Genomic DNA, 23,867 nt, shown 5'->3' with positions numbered 1-23,867 from the left:
TTGAGATGAATTGAACGAGGTTAGATGAACCCTGCTTATTTGTCTTTTCGAAAGTTAATAAAACAAATGTAATCCTGCCGACTTCTTGTTGGCTGTATCCTTCCTCTAATAATGTTATGACCCTGACACTATCATACTCACTCAAATGGCTGAATGGAGAGTAACTTTATTTTGCAATTTGTTCAGGTTAGTTTTGCAAGTGCTCTGAATGGCTGCCTGGCTATCTGACACGTTAGCTATATTCTTGTTTTTGCACCCTTTTTTCAGATTGAACTGAGATATATTTTAATTGCATGTATTGCAGCCTGGAAATACTGGTGTACTCTATATTTGGTTCTAGGACCGAACAATCCACCCCGTACCTTCTTGCCTTCTAGATCTATCAGGGTACCAGTAAGTGAAGTAAGAACTACTCAGCTATTATTGAGTTTAAGAGCTACCATCTATATAACAACTAATAGTATATAGGATTAACTGTATTACAATTATGACAATTCAGTTTATTTAAATAAATACAAAGAATATACAAAATGATCTATGTACACATGATGTTGGAAATTAAATAATCTAAATAAATTAAACATCTTTGAGCAATTCGTTCAACGGGACTTTTGATAATGCTCTATTCGATATCTGTTGGAAAGCAGAACCAATCGCCTCTTCAAATGATTCCTTCATGTCATCCAAAATTGGCATCCAGTTCTCATTTAAGATGTTGTTCAAGGTATCACCTGAAATGTGAAGAATTACAGAAAAATGTAGATGTAAAACTTTTGTTTTATTATAAGCAATATAAAAAAAAACTCACTTATTTGCTTGTTTCCTTTGAAAAGGTCTTCAAAATACAGTTCCATTTTGTCAACTTGAAATGGGAACGTGACCACGTCAACATGGGCGTATTTCTTCCCATTCTTCATGACCTCATGTCCTTTCATTTTCAACACGGATTTCAGGTTGTCTATTTAGATAAATTATTTATGTTTTTGTACAATTTCCGAACAAGAATTTGGTTTGGTTTTCCTTACGCAAAGTTATGTTGAATCGGCCGCTTCCTCTTATTGGAAGGGAAAGGACTTTTCCGATAGACTGGTACTTTCCTCTCAGGATGAAAGGCTTCTTCATAGTGGCGTCTATATCAACCTCCTGTTTCTTAATGTCATACCTGAAATCAACAAAATTATCAACGTCGAATAACTGCATGAAACATTTTTCCCTAAAACACGCACACACTATTTTACAATACGTCAGTTTAAAAACAATTTGTTAAGTTTAAAACTTAGATAATTACCTTGCTCTCATGATATCGGCTGAAGCTAAACCTTCGATGTCCACGTCCATAAATTTATGACGAACGTTCAACGTTTTACCGGGTGCGTTTGAAAGGTCAAGAAGGTCAATATGTAACGGGTCGATTGGAAAGACTCCGAGTTTTGGAATTCCTAGGAAAAAAAAATTATGCAATATAAAAAATATTCGGTAAATTAAAGAGAAAGTACATGAAAGTAATATAAAAATTTAGACAGATAGAAGGCGAGTACAAAATATATAAAACCGAATGTATAGGATAAAATAATAAACGAATTTGTGATGGAGATCAATGTAGGAGAAAGCGAGAGCGAGAGAGAGAGAGAGAGAGTGTGTGAGAGAGAGGAAGAGAGAGAGAGAGAGAGAGAGAGAGAGAGAGAGAGAGAGTGTGTGTGAGAGAGTGTGTGTGTGTGTGTGTGTGTGAGAGAGAGAGAGAGAGAGAGAGAGTGATGAAGATGGAAAAATAAGAGCTTTTTTCAATCTGAATTTCTCTATAGAATTGATCGTGCTATTTTGCACATGCAGTTCAGTTCGTAACTTTCCTTCGTCATTCTTAATATAGAACAATCGACTCCCTTTAACTTTCAAATAGTCGTTGATGATATAGTGTTGAACAGTCCATATTTGAAAACAGCGAATTTGATTTAATTCATTTGGACGAATTGCTAATCGTTATCTGCAATCCATTAGAGTTCGTGGTCCGATTGACCAAATAACTTCTTTCAATTAATTAATCTTTGTGTAAGGTATTGATTGAGATAAAAAATTCGGTGTCACGAGCGGGACCAGGTCAAGTGGTACAGCAGCGGCGTATTTAGCCGAAGGTCGTGGGTTCGAATCCCGCTCGTGACATTGACTTTTTTATTTCAACCAATACCTTACAAAAAGATTAATTAATTGAAAGAAGTTATCTGTAATATTGAAGAGGGCTAAGATTTTTGTTGCTCTCCGGAGATTGCTCATGATCCAAGTCCATCCTTGTAAACCCATAAAAATGGTATTTCTGCAAAATAAGGATAGTGTTAAAAGGACGTTCGAAAATTCGAATTTCTGTCTTGGTTTCATTGCAATCGGACTAAGCAATAAGAAGATCCAATTGTTCTGGAATCAGTTCTTTAATAATATGATGTGGTTTCTTAAAGTTCCAACTCAGAAAATAATGAGAGATGTGAAAAATTCTATTTCTCTTTCTATAACATTAAAATCGTATAGATCCTTTTCTCTCTCTCACATACTTCAGCCAAAACTTTTTTAATATTATTTATATTTAAAAACCTCTTCCAGTTCAATTGTGCAACACGCGATGGTCGAGAAATCCTGCTTCCTATTCTTTCAGGGATTAGGGCATCATGTTTGAGAACAATAAATAATGTACTTTTCACTCGGAAAACAACCCGGTGAAAATTCAAGGGAGAAAAGAGAGCATAATCTTATTTATTGCCCTCCGGAGAGAGAAGGAAATTTAGCTCACGACTGTTTTGCAACAAGGCGTTTCTACATCGCCCGAGGGGGTGGCGAAGAAAGTAAATATATAAATGTTGAACTACTAGGATTTGATTCGATTTAAAAGACAAAGAAGAAGAAAATATCTGATGACGTACGTCAAGACATTGGGATAGGGGTTCTCAGGAACTAAACGTCCTTGGGGTTTATGGTATGTCCGGCTTCCGCCAGTGGGTCATGTAAAATTCCTTTTTTATTATTTACCTTACAAATCACAAATTAGTTTTTCTTCCTACTTTACCTATTAACATTTACATCCCCAGCATGAGAGATGTGTAGGCAATATATCTATTATTATATTAAATTGATAGAAAGATCGATCGATTGATTGCAAGTAGTTAGACTCCTGATTAAATACAAAAAAATACTAATAGGTTGATATTTGGGTGATAGGTAGTGGTTAGGGTTATTTAGGTGGATACACAGTTATTTAAATATATATTGGTTTGGCAAGAAAGTATTGTCGTCAATTAGATCAAATTTACATTTTTTTTGGTCTATATTATTTTCGTTTACAAATACACTTGTTTAACCCCTAAATTAAAAGGTTTTATTTCTCCTCAGTTTCTGTTGTCAACTTCTTTAGTAATAATTTAATAGGCAATCATGCCTTTGGATGAAACGCATTTAATACATTGTGTACTTTATGAATTACAACAAAAAAAGGACAAGAAACTGTTATAACTGAAAATTTGTGTGCAGTGTTTGATATTAATGCTGTAAATGTAAAGTCCGACGGTAGTTTGTTCGATTTAGAAAAGGAAAGATGATGCGCGCAGTGGACGTCCTTTTGAGGTTGACGAGGGCTAAATGTTTCCCTTACAACCACTGGAAGCCACATCCAAAGACTTGTGTTTGTTCAAAAGCACGCTACATGGATCACACACGGACTCAGCGAAGAACCATTTCTTCCTAGATTGGTAACGCGCGTGATGAAAAATGGATCTTACACAAAAATTTAGTCCGCAAAAAAGCTTATTGCCCGATCAACACAACCCCTCGGTTGTTACCAAACAATAAATGCATGAAAAATACACGTATGCGTAATTTAGTGGACAGGTCCCACTAGCATTTTGGGCTTTTACCACAAAGACAAAATGGTTAATGGTGAACTGTACTGTGAACAGCTAACCCGTTTAGATAGAATTTGGAAATTTTATCACAACTGCTATATTCTCCGTACATTTCACCTTGTGACTACTAATTATTTCGGTCGTTACAAAATTTTTTAAATGTCCAAAACTGAAAGTTTTGAATGTGTTCAAACAGCTGTTCAAACGTTCCTGGACCCAAAAGATGGCAATTTTTATTCGAAAGGAATAGTTGTACTACCTGAAAGAGACAAAAAGCAATTGCAAACATTGAAAATACATCTCCCAACAGTAAAAACATGCCAGGAATAAAAATATATATAAAAAGAAGTCATTATTTTCTTGGATACCTTCTTGTGGTAGGTAAGATGGTTGCATATAAAGTAGATTGAATAGGTACTTGTCTTGACTGGTGTTTTCCATTTTCCCTCATTGTTTCAACAATTTAAAGCTAAATTGTGCGAGAAAAATTATATATAAAATTTTTGAATGGATCAAGACACGCACCATAACACTCACTCTAAATCAGTCATTGTTATTTTGTCATCAGGTTTGCTCTCTCTCTCTCTCTCTCTCTCTCTCTCTCTCTCTCTCTCTCTCTCTCACACACAATTGACAAGCCACTCTTTCATTATTCCCGGGTTTAAAGGGAAAACTATTAAATGTGATTTTTATATGTTTAATACACGAAACAAACAACACGACACGCAAGAATGGCACACTTTCGTAGAAAACAAACAGTTTGAGCCCTGAAGATGATCTCAATAAAGATCGAAACGTTGGCACGATAAAGAAAATGTTTTTCTGAAACCTACGTCACACCAGACCGCATCTCACAATTTCTGAACAAATACGAAACAAAATTTTCTAAATAAAGCACGTTGATTGTTGATTGTCCAAGTCACGTTTGGTATAACCAAAAGCAGGTGGAAATAATTACATCATTGCCTCCGGTTTCTGATGATCATTTGTTTTCGTGAAAGATTGTGGTATGAACAAATCATTGTTTACCCATTGTCCGGCATTTATCCCATTCCCGTGTTTCTATTTTTGAAGCGCGTACGTGTTTACTAAACTAACGTCAGATTGTATCTATCGTGATGCAATTACGAATTTCAAGGCCGGGGATGAGGAATTTCCATACGGGATTTGCCAAACAACAACAGGACCCTATGAGCTGTAAGAAGTAACACCTTGCAAAATACATTCCAAAAGTTTCCGCGTTGACAAAAGAATGACAGCTATTTCTGTATATCATAAACATTCCGGCTTTGTCAAAGAGGGTCAAAATTATAAATCATTACGAAAACTATCCAAATCGATAAATTATAATAAAGTTCGAAGGCACATTGAACTTTATGAACGACAATGGATAATCTGGCATTTGACCCGAAGGTAGAAGCTCAGCCGAAGGGTTCTTCATTGCTGATCCATTTAATAAAGTCTCCCGACCGTCTGGCACAAGGTAGTAAATTCCAATTCTGCGAGAAATTGGTTTTTACCCCTAGTGTTCAATTATTTTCTTTGGAACAGCTCATGGAATGAACTATTGCACGTTAGGGGCCAATAAACAGGGTTGTAGAGTCACTTTTTATAATTTGATAATTAAGAAGAACGAGAAAGAATCTTAATCCTAGAATTCTTCATCCTAATCTTAGAAGAAATAAGAATTCATACTACTAGGATTAATTATTTAAAAAAATCATTAAAATTTTTTGTAGAATATTTTATGCTGGTATTATCACGTTCAAAAATCAAATTTATCTTTAAAAAAATCTTCGGGAAAAATTGGCAATTGATACACCTAATTCCATAACTTCTTGCTCGATTAATTCCTCAATAAATTGAAGATAGATATCTCAGAGTTTATGATATTAAATTTAGGTACGTTTATATTATGCGTTGTTTTTAACCCCTCATAAAACAAAATCCATTATTTTCGCCTTGGCTATATTATTTTTATAGAACTTATATTTTTATAGTCATAAATCTATCGCTGGTAGTATCGTTTATCTCAACAATTATAATAATTGTTGAAAAAAAAACTACCTCAAAAAGCATTCATTTGAGTCCTATTTGAAGAATTCATTGAAAATTTTTAGATGACAATTACGGAAATTAATATAGATAATTTTCTTAAATACATTATTTTAATGTAACTGTTTTGTCTCATATTTCTATCAAGCATGAAATAAATTAATACAAATTAATAATGTCGAAAATACTTTATAGGATTTGGTGCAAATGGAAATAGTGTTTACTTTATTGTTAATAAATTAAGGTTTTTAGTTGAGATAAAAACGTCAGTGTCACGAGCGGGATTCGAACCCACGACCTTCGGCTAAATACGCCGCTGTTCTACCACTTGAGCTATCGTGACCTCGATCCACTCGGACACTAACTTCCCATCTCAACCCCGCCATTTGAATTTTCCCTCCATTTTGCCATTTTTCATTCCATTTTTTATCTCAACTAAAAACCTTAATTAATTAAAATATATTAATTGGTCAAGCGGACCACGAAAACTAGTGAAGTTATTTTTAATATCTATTTTTCTCAAACATTTAATCAACTGTTCCTATAATGAACTAAGAACTGTTAAAAGATTTAGTGAATTCCATTTATGTTTTTTCAACTAGTTCTTCAATATCAATTTAGCGTCATATTATATGCCCCTTTGTGCTGTAGAATTGTCGGATATTGTTGTCTAGAATTTACCCGATCAAAGGAAAAAATTTGAACAATTTTTAATCCGAAGATTATCGATATGATTTTATAAATATTCCAATTTCGCGTGTACACAAGAAAAAACGTAAAAATGTCAAAATCAAATACAAGGCGCAAGTAAAGTTTAATATTGAAATTCACTGACAGGCAAAAAATTCCACCCAATTGATTTTTATTTTTATTTTTTCGATCAAAGAAAATTCTACTCTTAATTTGTCTCATGTTTTTACCAATAAATATTTTTTTATGCTAAGTTTTAAATTGGAGATTTCAATTAGAGACACACTTAATCCTTAATGCAAAATAAGGATAAAAGATTTTTCAATGTTAACTTTTTACTGAATTTAAAATGTTTATTCAGTCTCCTTTGAATTCTAAAGCAATAAACTGTTTAGTTTTCATCTTTGTTTTCTTAATTTTAATTTTTAAAATTAATTTAACCAATTAGTGCTGAGGATGTTGCGCGTGGTGTGGCACTTATTGATGATGTACGTTCCATCAGATGTGAGGCTGTTGCCATCGGAATCCCCTACGAAACTCTGCGACACGTTTTCGAGAAACTGGGTCCTACCATAGAAGGCCCGGTTTTGACGCCCTAGGGTAACAGAACTTCAGGATGACCGTTTTTTGACATTGAGAATGTTGGCAAACCGGCACCTTAAGTTACCTTAAGTTCAAGCGATTCATCAACTCCAGGAAGTTCGAGGTGTCCAAATTTCTGAACTCCCTGCTCGGAAAAGAATAAATCTATGTGGACTGATGGCTTTTCTTTAATGTAAGAGGACCAGAATTGACCAGAACACACGGAGTTGCACGGCTCTCATTCACCATTGGTCTTTGGACTATTGGTCTGACGTACTTTTTACAGATGAGTGTAGATATGCTCTACGATCTCCAGATGGACTTGAAAGAGTGTGGAGATGGCGAAATGAAAGGTACGAAGCTGTTAATTTTTCCCAGAGCCATCCTTTTCAACGCAGCTCAGTGATGGTGTGGGCAGAAATTTCAATAGAGAGTCGCACAGAGTTGGTTGTGGTTCGTGGAGGATCTTTGACGCCAATGTGGATGAAATTTGGAACATCTTGCTCCAATGCTCGATGAAATCAGCGACAATCTAATGCACGATAATGACCGCCCAATGTCGCTCGCATGGTACAAACGTTCACCAGCATAACATCAGGGTCTTAGCCCGTTCTCCAGATTTGAACCCCATCGAACATTTATGGGACCTCAAAGCCGAATAAGTGCACGTCCATCACTTCCTGATACACCCCACGATCTTGAAAGGACTCTTCGTGAAGAATGGGTTAACCTCCAGCAAAGAAAGTAGTTCCAAACTGGTAGAAAGTATGCCGAGGCGCCTCCGAGGTGTAATTAAAGCAAGAAAAAGAAATACTCCGTATTGAAATGTTAATAAAAATCTAATTAAAACAAATTTTATCTGTCTGTCTTTTTTATCATTTTCCTTAGCAATTTACATTTTTTAACCTTTTGTAGACAAAGATTCAATTATTAAACGATAAAAAAACGTGACGCTTTGATAAATACATACAAATCAAGTTATATTACAAGTGGGTGGAATTTTTTACCTGTCAGTGTATTATTAAAAAAAAAGTTTTTTGTTTGTTTTAACAATTGTAATTATTTTATTTATTGTTTTATTTCACAATATATGGTCATTTTCAATCAATGACACTTAAAATGAATGATGTGGATGTCCCACGTCTGAGAGATGTTTCAAATAATTCAACCAGAATTGATCTTAGCCAAGGACGAAGCGTGGTCGAGCCGACCAAAGGTGATCAGTAATAAATCAAACTTCTTACAAACAAAAAATAAATAAATAAAAGACCGCCAATTCGTATCTTTTCGTGTATTGACAAGAGTATGTCTCAAATAAGTGAGATCTCTGTATAAAGGAAATACGCCATTAGAAGAAATTAACTTCCTGGTGCTAAAAGGGGCAATGGTTGAATGATAGGTGTATTGCTGTAATTAGTGTTAAAAGGTGAGAAGTATAAAATGTAAAAACGAAGGCTATCTAGTGAGTATTTATTTGAATAATAATTTATTTAAAATGTTCACTGAAATTTAATCAAGATAAACAAACTTTGCAGTCTGGAAGGAGACGAAGTGTGATAATGATTCACGTTGTTGAAATAAAGTTTTTTAATTTTTCTTTCTTTCGATTGCCATTAAAAATTATATAACCTTGATCAACTTGACCCAATGAAGACAGACAATTTTTAATATTTTAATTTAAAAGTACTTTCAATGTTTCACGTTTCTAGAAACCCCAACAAGCTCCATTCTCGAAGGACTTAGGGACTTAAAAAAACACTCATTTTTTCCGGTAGGAACAAAATTCTACTTTTTCCAGAGGAAACAAAATAAGTCGGGTTTTAAGAGAATGAATAATGTGTGGTGTTTAGTGAACGTTAGCTAATGATTATTCGGTGATCGTGAGATGCGGCCTGGTGTGACGTAGGTTTCAGAAAAACATTTTCTTTATCGAGCCAACGTTTCGATATTTATTGAGATCATCTTCAGGGATCAAAGTGTTTGTTTTCTGCGTAAGTGTGCCATTCATGCGTGTCGTATTGAGAGTGTCTTTTTAAGTCGAAATTGTGTAGGTTTCATCATTGTGGGTAGGTCACTCTCAACACGACACACAATAATGACACATCTACACAGAAAACAAACACTTTGAGTCCTGAAGATGATCTCAATAAAGATCGAAACGTTGCAAATGTAACTAAACCTACGTCACACCAGACCGCATCTCACGATCTCCGAATAATCAGGATGAATAATGATCATAAAAATAATTATGAACTTACATTAAAATTATTTACGAATAGAAAAAGGTGTGAAATACTAGCGCAGCGAAATACAGAAACGAAAAGAAAAAATAGAAAGTTTTTAAAGAAAAGAAAGATAGATAGATAGAGAGAGAGAGAGAGAGAGGGAGAGAGAGAGAAGAGAGGAGAGAGAGAGAAGAGAGTGAGAGAGAGAGTGAGAGAGAGAGTGAGAGAGAGGGAGTGAAAGGGAGAGGAAGAGAGAGAGAGAGAGAGAGAAACTTCTCGACTTCTCGTTAATAAATTTTTTTTTTACGAATTAAAGTGCAAATATTGAATTTGATTTAACAAAACATTATATAGTGTTATCGGTGTTATTGCCATTCCGTTTAGTTTTTCAGTTATCGCTGTGGTGCAATACAAGCTTTTGAAAGTAATCAGTAATGATTTAACTATAAAAGTTGTTTATTTTTAATTCATTTACACCTGCGCCAATTCCTTCGTTTAACTAAATTTTACTCACAATTTGTAACTCGCTCACACTGTCATTTAGGAGGTCGAGAGGCCAGTAACAGTGAAATGTAAACATATTAAAATTTGACTTACTATTAAATGAGTTAGATAGATTTATTGATACAATTGATTGATTAATCGATAGATCGTCAGATATATTTTTATAAAAATGGACCACTGGAAATTCTCGCTGATCGTGTCTGTGCGTTGTGTATATTCTTGTTCGTCTTTTCTGCAGGTTCTGATATTTATACAGAATGTTGAGGTTTTTTCAGTCATATAACTTTCTGAAAAGCTGATTTAGCAGGGATTAAAACTGCAGGGATTTTTAAAATTTTTGTAAATAGTATAAAATATACCTTTTATTAACTTTCGATTTATTTTAAACAAAAATGACCGAAATTTCATCGTCTGATTACGTGTTTCTAATTGCACACTCATTAGAGCAATTGGCTGTAGAGTTTTGTAACAAACTTTCCCTACAGTTAGGTTTCAATTCGTTGCTTTTTAGCATATCCAAAGGACGATGATTTTTGTATGTAATGAATATTATATAAATTAGCATGTATATGGAAGAGAGTAGTGATTAGGTGGACAATTTGCTAAGTTACGCGTTCTCATAAATGTCCGATTTTGAGTTTTTTTAAATTATAATTTTTTTTTATAAAATGGTATTATTAGTTAGTTTTTGAAGTTTACCTTTGACCAGGTACGGATGGACTCGCCTGAAGGCTGCCAGAAGACATTTCGACAGCTCTTTATCCTTGACGCTGCATATCGGTATTTGATCTGTTGACAAAAATATTTAATTGACTTGTCCTCACGGAAAAAAACACGAATAACAATGTCAATGCTGAGCCGTACCTTTGCCTCCTTGGCCCAACACTTGAGAAGCTGCGAGGGCGATGATTGCAAATTTGATCATTGTTTCCTGAAAAAATGAATAACATGGCATTGAAAATCTAAGGGTGATAAGGTTTTCTATAAAAGGTAAAAAATCAGAAAAATCGATACTGGAATAGGTGACATAAGTTTATAGAATTTAGTCAAAATTTTGTTAAACACCGTCACTTTTTTCTGAAAATCAGCACACACATTAGAAAGATGTATTTTCAGATTCTTGTATAATGTTAAAAACTAACCAAATTTTACAATCCTGATGAATAATACGATAATTTACAATAGGAATATTTTTCATGCAGGTTCTAAGCTTAAATGTTGATCTATATAAATTATTATGGTCAATTTTTTTTGTACATAAATGAAATTTCACCGATGCTGTAAATTTTCTTATTTTCAGGGTTAATGATTACGCTTTTTGAAAATTATATGTATAAGGAAAAAGTTTATAGTTTTTTTTGGGTCCTTTTTTTACAACAAAACCTCATGTAAAATTTAGTTTGGTAAATAGCCTTAAAAAGTATAGATGCAACACAATAGGGCTTAAATAACCATGATGATGCGCTTTAAAATAGGTATATACATTGTTATGTGCATATCTCGGTGGGAGGATATTTAAAAACATTTTGTAAAACATGAATGTCAATTTATTTTCAATTAAAGATAAACGATAAAAGATATAATAAATATCTAATATTTCCGATGTTTATTCTTATAACGCTTAATTTTATTGTAATTGTTAGGCACAAATAAACGGAATTTTACAAATATCTGATGTAAATCTCATTCTACATATCGTCAAGGGTCGAACATTAGCACATTTTCGCGGTTCAAACTTAATAAACAAAATTCCAAAAATAGTCTCAGTATGAAAATTTATTTTCACTTTAAGTGATTAGTCCCAAAAATCGATTAAGTTTGTACTCACAAGACAACATTGAATCATCTAACTAGCAGAGGACTTGACACATGGGAAAAGTTGATTTTTTTACAAACTTTCATAATACTTAAAACCGCAATACTATCAAATAATACATCGCTCAAAAAAAATTTGCGATATTTAAATAAAAAATCTTTCGTTGCTCTATTTTAAAAATAGTTATTGCAACCGTCAAGACCGCCAATTTGTCGAATACAATCGAAATAAACACTTACGGCAAACTGAGGTAGAAAGGCGCCTAAGGATATAACCCACTGTTCGCTCAAGATAGACGTTTGCCTGTGGTGGTCTCCTGTTGAAATAAGTCGTTTGCGAGAGCCTTTCTTCCTTTTTATACCAAGGTGGCAAGGGATTTTTTCAAGGACGGACGAGGAATTCGTTTTGTTCTTTTATGACTTCGACTTTGACTCCTAGAACTGAGGAAATAAGGAGGGATGAGAAAGACAGATTTGCGACTACCTTTTGGCGTAAGAACAACATTAATTACTTTAATGAAGGTCTCTCAGATCAGGATGACGTCTTTCGGCAAACTGTCTTTCCGATTCTCATTAGTCAGATGAAAAATGGATAAAATCTCTTTTTATTATATTAATTTATTGGATACGTACAAGACAAATTATTGGTCAAGCTAGAAGATGAGGAAATAAGAATGAAAGAGAATGGGAGGGAAAGAGGCGTTAAGGGAGAGGGAGAAAAAAGAGACTGTGCGATAGATAGATAGAGAGAGAAAGAGGGAGAGAGAGAGAGAGAGAGAGAGAGAGAGAGAGAGAGAGAGAGAGTGAGAGGGAGATGAGTCTGAGGGGGATCCGTATGTGAATCGGTGAGGGAGAGACTAAAGTCCTCAGGGAAACAAAGGGACAGAGAAAAAGATGGAGTAAGAGAGAGAAGAAAAGAGAGTGAAAGGGAGAGGGAGAAAAGAGAGAAAGAGACGGATGGAGAAAGGGAGAGAGAATGAATGGGGAAGGTGGGAGAGAGAGGGAGAGAGAGAAAGAGAGAGGGAGAGGGAGAGAGAGAGCTCGTAAAAGAGAGAGATATTAATAAAAGTAGAGAGAGGAAAGGGAAAGGATCAAGAGAAGGTGGAGAAAGTGAGAGAGAAAGAAAGAGAGAGAGAGAGAAAGAGAGAGAGAGAGACGGATGGAGAAAAGGAGAGAGAATGAATGGGGAAGGTGAGAGTGAGAGGGAGAGAGAAAGAGAGAGGGTGAGGGTGAGAGAGCTCGTAAAAGAGAGAGATATTAATAAAAATAGAGAGAGAGAGAAGGGAAATGATCAAGAGAAAGTGGAGAAAGTGATAGAGAAAGAGAGAGGGAGTGAGAGGGATGGGACAGAGGGGGAAGGAGATAGAGGGAGGGAGAGAGAGGGAGGGAGAGAGAGGGAGGGAGAGAGAGAGTGAGAGAGAAGGGGGAAACATTAAACATTACACACTCCGTGAAAGGGAGAAAGAGAGAGAAGGATGGAGAAAGTGAGAGAGAGTGTGAGAGGATGTGAAATTAAAGTAGAAGAGAAGCATAAAAAAACTACCGGGAGTTTGTGTACGTGAATAAGAAAGATTGAGGTAATTTGTACAACAAATTCAAATGTGTGATTATGTTTGTCCGTGCATACATATTTATCTACACACAGTTACAATACAACGTATAAAATTACATTTTAAGATACATTAAATTCTAATATATTGCAGTAGAACCTCCCAGGGCTAATATTGTTACGGTAAAAATTATTTATTGTTAAGTATTAATTTATCTTAATGAAAGAACAGACAATACGGACTAATTTTGCAATAAGCACAAATTACAATATATACTTTAATATTGTATTATTAATTATAAAACTCTTTCTCAAAATTATTTTTATGTGCTTTAAAATTTTGTATGTGTCCTCGTTAAAGAAATAAAGAAAATCAGAATATATAATTAATACGATATATTTAAAACAGTTCAGCAATTTATATTGCAAATAATTGATACAGAAATGTAAAAGTTGAAACAAGTAGAAATCAATTACCGTTTGAATAGCCAATGCCAGTTTTTATGTAATGAAGGAAACAATTTTAATTAACTAAGATAACAAAGGATGAATAATCACTCCAATATAAAATGGTTCGAAATAAAGGGGTGTTTACCGAATGAATGGGCATAATTTTCATTGTTAGACGATATACGAGTTCAATTTTGAGAACTGCCTATTTTTAACAATGGAAGCTTTTGTCTTGTATACTAATTAATAACACAGATATATTGAACGTGTAGGATTATTGTGTAGACCCCGAAGCAAATGTAACAGAAAAAAGGATAATAATCGTGGTATTCTCATAAACCAGTTAGGCCCAAGCAGAATAACATTGATGCTGAAACATATTCTCATGAGGAAGAAATCATTGGTTTTTTTGGGGTCTAGGCTTAAAAGCTTTCTTAAGTAAGCCAGTATATGTCGATTGATAGAGAAATGATAGGCAGCCTTCCTCAATAAAAATTAAGTTATAAACTTAGGTAACTATACTTATGACTGTTAGGGACATCTGCGTAATGGAAGAGCAGATGACCTTACTGAAAGGTCTCTGAAATCTCGTCCATCATCCCTCAACTCTCATTAATAATTGGTTTAAAAGTTCCCAAGGTATTTACTTGCTATATTTATTTATACAAAGGCTACTGCGTGAAGTTTAATTTGTCACGTCGTTCTTTCCCAGTGTAGAACTTTGTAATTAAACTTTAGTTTTCAAAGAAATAGTTCTGCTTGATAATTCTATTTATTTCTCTTTGAAAATTTTAGATTAAAAAAAGCTTAATTTAAAAAAAAAAATGTCTAGCATTGTATAAATTCATTTTTTCACATCCTACATGTACTTGTAAAATTTAAACAATGTTTATAAATCCCAGGCCCTGAAGATGATCTCAATAAAGAACGAAACGTTGGCATGATAAAAAAAATGTTTTTCTAAAACCTACGTCACACCAGCCCGCACCTCACGATCTCCAAATAATCATTAACTAACGGTCACTAAACACCACGCATTCTGATTTACCTATGTTGTAATAAAAATTTACATAATTCGAGTTTCTACTTTGCCTTCGAGTAGTTACTAGTCAAAAAGAAGTAGTTAAGAATGACTGGGGGTTAACGACAAAGTTTGAATGATGTCATAGCTAAATGGAGTCAGAACTTACCTTGTCATAATTCCTGAAACATAAATGCAAAGACGTCATTTGCAGTATGAATTAGTTGCCCCCCTTGAATTTAAATAGGTAAACGTGTCACGAACTCGCCTCCTGATTTCGGGTGACCTAGGATTTATCCCAAGCCGTCCTTTTAACTCCAGGACTCCCGTGCATTGGCGATTCGCGTGCTGTAAGAATGGGCCGAACGTAGACTTGCTGGGCCCCTTATTCTTGGCCTGGAAAAGGAGGTGGCTAGCGTGAGGTCGAATTATATTGTATCCCATTAGCCGGGGCACGCAAATGTACTTTACTGTCGGTTTCGTCATAGTTATTGTTCTCGGCGTTCAACTGTAAGTGGAACCGGTTTGGCTTTGTCAAAACGTTTAACTGCAAAGGTAGAAAGTTTATTTTCGTTTCGCCCCCCCCCCCCAAGAGTCTTCTTTTTTAGTTGTGATAGTGTGATAAAATTATTTACGGTTGACTGAACATTTTTCATATTTAAATAATAAAGAAAATTTCATAGCGACTAGTGTAACAATTTTAGCAAATAGATAAATTTTGTAGATCTTCTTATATGAAGATTGACAAAAAAAAGCTTATACTGTTTTTTCATTACAGCTGAAAACTAAAAAATGTTAGCATAAAGAAATCTTTGGTTTAGTCAGTTTAGATCGTTTACCTTTAAGGACTGCTTCAATGTTATCATCATTTTCTTATGAAGGAAAAAAGAGATGTGAATTTGGTAAAATAATGACCAAGGTTAAAGGGCGTCAATCCACCAAATAAAAACAATATTTTCCAAAATTCAAATTTAAATTTGCCAAAAGGAAGAGATTATTCGTTTAGGAACCTCCTGCAAAGATTGCTTCAACAAGAAAAGTAGTAATACAGCAAACCTCAGCGACTTTTTTCAGCGTTTTGCAACCGGTGCTAAGCTGAAAAAGAGCGGGTATTTTGTTCTCTGTGATTTACTCTGAAAAAAAAAGATAACTTTCTTAGTTTATGCAGTTGAGTTTGTTTACTACCTACTAGGGCTGCTCCAATGAGATAAATATGATCCGTCTTACTTCAGAGTAATCTTTAGCCAGCTGGTCTTCTTGTGCTCAAAGTAAGAAAACAAACTGAATTTTTCTCTCGGTCAAGGAGTTATGTTTCGTGTTACTAGTTGTGCAGAGCCACACTGCTGTTTTTTCCCAGTGTTCTGCAGAAAAATTTTCAAAGGATATTTGGGTTTAATAGTTAAGTATGGTGCATTGTAAACACTGCTTAAACGAGAAATTTCATGTTCTGTGCTGCACTGCAATCCTTAACACCACACATAGCTTTCTTTCGGTCTTCAGCTGGAAATGGAATGGGTGTATTGCTTTTCATATGAAAGCAATTTTTGGGTTGGAATGTTTAGTATTTATCTCAGTGTTCCTTGCTAGATGTTATGTAGCAACCCTTCACAGTACGAACCGTGTTCTATGTACATTATTAGCTTCTGTGCCTGAATCCCTCAAGGAAATTGTAATTTGCTAGAGAAGGGAGAACGACTCTATAATGTACTTAAAAGTTTCTGCTCAAAGAAATGGGGAATAGAACTTCCATTGCAATGCTCTTCTATAAATCGGCAATTCGATCGGTAATGATTTCGGATGTATTTTTTATGGCCAAGCAAATCAGACGACCCCGAAAAAAAAGAAACTTCCAAAACACCTGTTTATGTCGTATACTGGGTGGTTTGCCTAGTGCTCCAGTGGTTGCCCTGTCTGCTGAAGCTTATATATATTATGCAGGGTGGGCGACCAAGACTCGTGGGGTTAAATGCCTGGGTAGACTCGTACCCCATCCCTAAGAGGTCCAGGACTTGGTCGGCTCACGTGTCCTGCATAAACCTCTTGGACTGTTCACAAACCCCAAGATTTTGGACCATTTTATCTCGGGGAGTGATTTGGTGATGTCCTCTCCTTCAAAGATTTCAAATCTAGACCTAGCATACCTATCACACTCTGCGAGGTAGTGCCTTGCCGTTTCTTCTTTTATTTCTCAGAAGCGGCAAAAGGGATCTGATAGGATACCCATTACGAAGAGGTGTCTTCTCAGTGGGCAGTGGCCCGTCAGAATACCTATCAGCCTCCTAATTCCCTTCCTTGAGATAGAGAATAGCCATTTCGATTCTGCTGGTTTGATCGCCTTAACAAACTCTTTAGATTGCCTGTGTCCGGGGGATAAATTCCACTTCGTAAGGAATTGTTTCATGCCCCAGTTATTAAAACTCTCTTTTGCTATGCTCATAGAGTGAGATAATACCGGTTGTAGCCCGACAAATGCAGTATTAGAACCTTCTTTGGCTAGGCCATCCGCCTTTTCATTGCGATGGTGTCCTTTTTGTGCTGGTATCCAAATAAGGGTCACCTTATTCTCAAACCTGAAAGAGATCCTATTGATAAGATCTATAGTTTCCTCCACCAGTCGTGAGGTTGACAAATCTTTTTGTAATGGCCTAAGACTAGCCTGAATGTCAGAAAAGATTTTAATATCTTTTCCCTTAATTTTATTTTCCATAAGTGTTCTACAACATACATTGATGTGCCCAGATTTCCGCCTGAAAAACGGAGGTGTTATTGCCAAGAGGGGAGGAGATGCTGATTCCTAATTTTGGTATGTAGATTCCTGCACCACTCCCTCTTCCTTTGATAAATGATCCATCTGTGTAGCAGTCTATGTTACAATGGTCATCATCCAGACTATAATTATAATCACAAGGGGTGACTACCTGAAAGTGCTTTTTCCCCGAAGGGGTTTTAATCTTTTTATCACTAACGCTTAATAATTGACCACTAATCTTACTCAATAGTTGTGAGATTTTCGAGTGACCTATGTTATTGCAATTAAGATTCCAGCTGCCCTCGCTAATTAATCTATATGGCCTGTCTGCTGAAGCTTGTGAACTCCCTTTGTAAAATAGAAGACCTAAACCCTCTCTAAATTTCCTAATTAATCTTTACAGTACGGATACCCAAAATTTTTAAAAACTTATTGTCATTCAGTGAAAAAAATCAAACTTGCCCATTTGAGAAAGGAAGAAATACCCCCTCTTTTTCAGCCTTTCTTTGTTCTTCTCTATATTTATATTCTCTTCATAAATGTGTACGGGAACCTCGATACAATTCAGAATTCGAAGTAGTATTCAGCAAAGTAGATTCTTGGGTACTTAACGATTACATTAAATTTACTCCTGACGTAGCTCAAATAACATTTCTGGCATATATGGCAGAGCGTTTCCCTTACCACCTATGGATTTTCATAGATGGGTCTTTATTGAAGGGAAAAAGATATGCTTTCCATGATCCTAAAAACCATCATACAGAACAGTACGCACTACCAATTCAATATCCATATTTACAGCTGAATTGACAACTAGAGATAGAGCTCTTAACTATATTTACCTTCAGAAACCCATCATTGTATCCTTACTGAAAGTCGAAGTATCATCAAAAAAATAAAAAAAATTTACCCCGAACTATAAGAACTGTAATTATATTCGAATAGATATTTACACAAAGAACTGTGGTAATTTTTTGGGTTAAGGTCATGTTGGAAACTACTTTGTCAGGATTTTTCCTCTATATAAAAATTCCTAAAGAAGCTGGCAAAAAATTCTTCCATAAATCACGAACTTTGGCAAAAACTTATAATCAGGCATCAGCAGGATATCATTACCGATCTTTTTTTACAAAACTGCTTAAACAACCATGGTTCTCTTTGTGGAGCAGATGAGCTTGTGATCCACTGACTCGTGGAGGGTTCAAACCTGGCAAAATATCCTCTGGATTTAGCAAAAAAAAAAAACTGGCAAAAGAATATTTATGTGGTGGAAGACCTGTACGAAGAAGGAGATTCTTGGGTTAGTTGGTTGAAAGATGAGTGCTTTATTTTGTTTGTTTATTTCATATCACTTCAGAAATACTAAATTTCGAGGAGAAATGTTTTGTAAGTTCTTACAGAATTTTAGTACTTTGAAAGTTTATTTACTGCTCTGTACTTCTAGTAACCACCTATCTCTCGTATGTAGACCTGTATAAACCAACAAAATTGGAAGAAACAATGATAGCCATGACAGGTTATGAATGTTCCTTTGTACTTATTCAGATATCGTGAGATGCAGTCGGGTTCTCACAATATCTGAATAACTATCGAATAACGGTCACTAATCTCTACACGTTCCTTTGTACTTTGAATTGAATTTAATTGCATGATGTGCACACTCAGAAATTTTCAGGATTTTAATTTGTAAGATGTATTATTGGAAATAGCTAGGAAATGTATTTATTTCTCTCATTTGGCAGTTAGTTTTTAACTCTCAGCGTTTGTGCAATTAAAATTTACACGAATACTCTGAGTCTTTATTGTTTGAGTAACGCGTTTTATTATTCTCTATTTTCCTTTCTGAAAGAAAGAAATGTGCAAACCATTTCTATTGTATCAAGAAATTCAATTTTTCCTTAAACAAAGAGTACCGAAAAGACAACAAAAAGATGTAATACGATTCTAAAAAGAAAAGGTAAACCCGATATGAGTTTGTAAAGGGACTGGTGCCGAATGGGAGGAATTTGAAGAAGAAGAAAAATCCTCCAAATATTCTCACTACTAAAAAAAACGGCCGTGTTGATCGGGGATTTATTATTGTTTTCCAACAAATTGCTTTTGAATATTAAAAGAAAAAATATATGAGTTGCGCATTAGCCATTTTGGACGGACCATTGATATCGCGTGACCCTCCACGGTATTACAAGTTACCTAGGACAATGCACCATCATTACCGTTATGAAATCGAATTACCAGCACGTTCGAGGAGACAGGACAAAATTAGTTATCATTTTAATAAGACCCTCGCTAATTAAATTGATAAACAACGCTAACGGTTGAAGCCCTTCTTTAATAACAAACACAAAAAAAGAAAACAATTGTATTTCATCTTATCATCGAAATGTATTCCATTTAAAAATAATATTTTATTTCATAAACGAGGGTTTTCTTAATCGGATCAAAAGATATATTATACGGCGGAAAAACAAATAATTTATTTTGGTTCATAAATCTCGCATGTTTTGCTTGCTTCTTCTTTTATCAGAAACCTTTTTATTTTTATTTTATTTCGATCCTGTTTTGCATGTGGTCCTGGTGGGGAACTCGGTTCGCCAATCGATATTCATTTTCTGACAAGAGGGATTCTTGGCGGCTTTTTCCATTATGAGTTGCTTAAGGGCCTAATTGCTCAAGGGCCTCTACACACTTCCTCACACATCCTTAAGTCCTGCCTGGTCGACAGTCACTGGATCCTCTCTTCCACTTAGGGGAGCCATAGGCCACTTAATGTACAACTCCGGTGAAATGGGTGGTACAGTGTGGAGAAGGCGGGGGTGCAGCCTGAAAGTGCGAGCCTCGTGTCCTCGTTCACTCCCCTTTCTCAATCTAGGTCCTATGGCATATTTCCTTGAGACCTCTCCCAACCCTTGGATAACCATCGAGGCGCAAAATAATGGTGTAGCTTTGAGGGCGTGGCAACCTCTCTATAGCACAAGGTGGATTCGAGTCGGCCTCTGGGTCGGCAGGGGAGTGGCGGGTGTTTTATCAGAGGCACACGAGAGTTAGGGTTCCAGATCCTGTCTGCATAGACGGGGAAGGGTGCAAAAACATCTGAACTACGGGGAAGCAGAAAATGTTCCAAGTCCATACCTGCTACATGGGAATGGACTCGTAATGGCTTAGTGGCAATTCTCCTGGCGGGAGCTTAGAGAAAAGACTGTTGTTCTATTTGTGACCTCCGCCTAAGCACTTGCGTATGACTTTTGTTATAACCCCGGCCTCACAGGATACGAAGGATTGGACCATCGAAGCGTATAGCATTGAGGGCCCTCAGACTACGCTGACGGAGTCCCTCGAATGCGTGAGAAATGGTGGGTGGGAACAGATAGTGGTCGGTGGTGCCTGCATGGGCTTCCTTTGCTGAAGGCAGTCTTCTCTAGGGGGTGGTTAGAAATTCCTCTTTAAACGAAACAGTAGTCGGAAGTTCTTACACTAGAGGAGCCCCAATACTCTGGGAGATAGAGTCGTCTTCTATATCTACGGAGTGCGTGGGAGCCCAGACTAATGCTAATTGGGAAGCCCTTAAGTGCGGCATACGGTCTGATGCTCAATGCAGACCCGACCACTCGGAATGGGCAAGCGGGGAGTGAGGTTCGTCTTAGCCCCTCGGGGCTGGGACGGCTTCTACACCAACGCTCGCGGCTGTAACACCCATCCGGTCGCGAGTGGAGGTGCGTCATCTCTCACCTTGAGAATCAAAACATCCGGTAAAAGCACGAGCCAGGACGGGCGCTAAAGATCCTCATTTTCCTTTTAAGGACGACCGAGTCACTGGATCCTCTCACTCTCCTCCTTGTACAAGGCGGTCGCGGACCGTTACTGCACTCCATTACTCTATACTACTAATATCCATTCCCATCCTGACACCACTAACCTAACATAGGCTGATGACACAGTACTATCCTCGTACTCTGACACGTTATAGCTCACCGAACCATCCAGACACTTCTTGTCTTCACAATGGGCTAAAAAAATGGCAAATCTAATTCAACACCACAAAATCCCAAAACATGATCTTTATCATCTCGCAGTTGCTGCACTCAATCTTATATTTATACATAGAATCACTCTGTTTCCTACTGAAAACCTGACCCGATAAACAAGCGACTGAACTGGAATCCATATAGACGACTTAAAAGGATAGAACCGAACCAACAGAGTACTTAAAAGAATAGTAGAGAACAGCCAAATTCTCCCTGGAAATATTTTAACCAATTTAGACATATGACACAGAACCATAGACATATGGTTTCAATCAAACCTTCCAATGTCCGCAGAATCCAGAGCCTACAATCACGAATCCTTAGATCCATCGTCGACGCCTCATTCTATGTTTCCAACTGCACCATTAATAAGCGAAATGTTCCATTTATAAAAGAAATTTATCCAGCTGCAAAATATTCCATACTAACAACCAATCCCACCAGAAAATAAGGCAGCGTACAAAGATTGGAAAACCTGCGCATTACTGGGGCAATGAAAAATGCCCTATCAACTGCCTTATAAACACAATTAGACATATTCAACTGGAAATATTTATACACGGAAAAGGTAGGATTAGCTCATTCATTCCAATAAATGGGGCTAACCATTTTGCGCCTAAAACTATAATAAATAAATTCAAACACCCATTCCTGGAAATGGGGATTGATTATACGAACCCGACAACATCCTTTGCAACATACTATAAAGTCTCATGAGACTGTAAAGTAGAAGAAGGAATCAAGAGAAAGTAAAATACAGATATATATACAAATACCGCCAAAAAATGAAAGAACCGGATCAGGCGTAGCAATCACTCATTGGGAAGTACACCTTGGTTTTTCAAGGTGATCTATATTCTATCGATGATTGTGTCATGAGTAACACAAGATCCTCTCCTCATAATCCTTACAATCTTCATAAGATCAGTCAGCCAAGCAGCCTTCAAAACACTAGCATGTTCAAAGGTTACACATAAAGTAGTCAGCGAATGCGGCCAAAATCTCCAAAATCTGGGAAAACACTACCTGATTATGAGTGCCAGGATCAAAGGAGTGCTGGATAGTAAAAGCATAAAAATTGGCCTGAGGAGGATCCGCAACACACAGACCCAGAACCTATACTCGGATAAAAAAGGACAAGCACAGAATCCTCTAACTCAGAATGAGATCACAAATCTAAAGGTGAAGTGGATAAACCCTCGAGGTGCCAGATACTTAATATTAATAACTTAATAAATAAATATAAACTTATAAATATAAATATAAATATAACTTAATAAAATATAACTTAATATTACACAAATCTCACTAAAACTGCCAAACACATTGCAGTTGACAGAGAGGGTATATTTCAGGGGAGTGGTAAAGAGTATATACCGGTCACTGGCATCTGAGAAAACACTTACACAATATCAGTATATTCAATGATGCCCCCATTTGTAGGTTATACAATGAGGATGGAGAAAGTGCCACCTTTGAATGCAAAGCAGCCGCTCAATGGGGACATAACCTAAGATGTCAAGAAGACTAAGGGGAAGGGCAGCAACTGAACTGAATTAACGAACTAGGAAAAGTGTAATAAACCAGAAATGCACTGCTTGAGGAGTACAAAACTCTGGTTTCCTAGCATCCCATCATCGATCTATAAAAAAAAGTTTAAGATTCAGCGACATAAAATTCTACACTAACCAACCCACCTCCAATCTCACTCCAATCCCAACGTATAACTTTCCTCCCGTTCTAGTTCCAACAAATCCTCCTCGATGTCTACACTGGAAGTATCATCCTAACCTACTATCACAAAGGCGAGTGATTAAAAATGATTTAGGACTGCTACCTCTGGTTACTTTAACCTACCAATAGATATTATTTTATTTCTGCATATATCTATCAGGGGGTCCTGTAATGTTATTTCCGGATCTAGAGTCAAAAATTTTTTATTACTGTAGACTTCTACGCCTTCTGCATTTTAGTAATTTTTTTTTTCAAAAGTACTTTTCTGATTGTTTCTGCTTTGTAGTGAACTGAAAAATGTTCGTTAAATGTTAAACAATATTTTTCCGGCATGTACTGTCGAAAAGTACTTTTCCTATTGCTTCAAGAAATTTGAATTTACTTGATACCCGATCCTTCTTGCCTGAAACTCGAGAGGCCTTGTCCTTAACGGTTAGCTTAATTAATAAGTAAACACTTGCTCTCGCTTCTAATTTTTTAAATAACAACTTTCGGAGTTTCTTGACAAGTTCAAGGGCTTTTGTTCAAGCTTCGAGGCATATATTGTAAACATAATATACGTGTATATTCCTTTAACGTCAACCGAA

At 36.1% G+C, this 23,867-nt stretch overlaps 1 protein-coding gene across 1 annotated transcript; it reads right to left on the bottom strand.

The window, feature by feature from the left end:
• Nucleotides 1-479: 479 nt before the first annotated feature.
• LOC106663756 (protein takeout-like) lies at nt 480-12,157 on the bottom strand. The gene is made up of 7 exons (XM_014388844.2): nt 11,993-12,157; nt 10,802-10,868; nt 10,637-10,726; nt 1,289-1,439; nt 1,026-1,162; nt 809-958; nt 480-731 (listed from the first exon to the last, which is right to left on the bottom strand). Exons 2-7 carry the CDS (start codon nt 10,860-10,862, stop codon nt 577-579), a joined length of 744 nt encoding a protein of 247 aa, XP_014244330.1. The 5' UTR covers nt 10,863-10,868; nt 11,993-12,157; the 3' UTR covers nt 480-576.
• Between the last annotated feature and the right edge of the window lie 11,710 nt (nt 12,158-23,867).

This window comes from Cimex lectularius, unplaced genomic scaffold, assembly GCF_000648675.2.
Source record: "Cimex lectularius strain Harlan isolate CLEC.00 unplaced genomic scaffold, Clec_2.1 scaffold303, whole genome shotgun sequence".
In the NCBI taxonomy this organism is placed as follows: Eukaryota; Metazoa; Arthropoda; class Insecta; order Hemiptera; family Cimicidae; genus Cimex; species Cimex lectularius.
The sequence above is the reverse complement of the archived record's forward strand: the minus strand, read 5'-3'. Positions and strand labels throughout refer to the sequence as shown.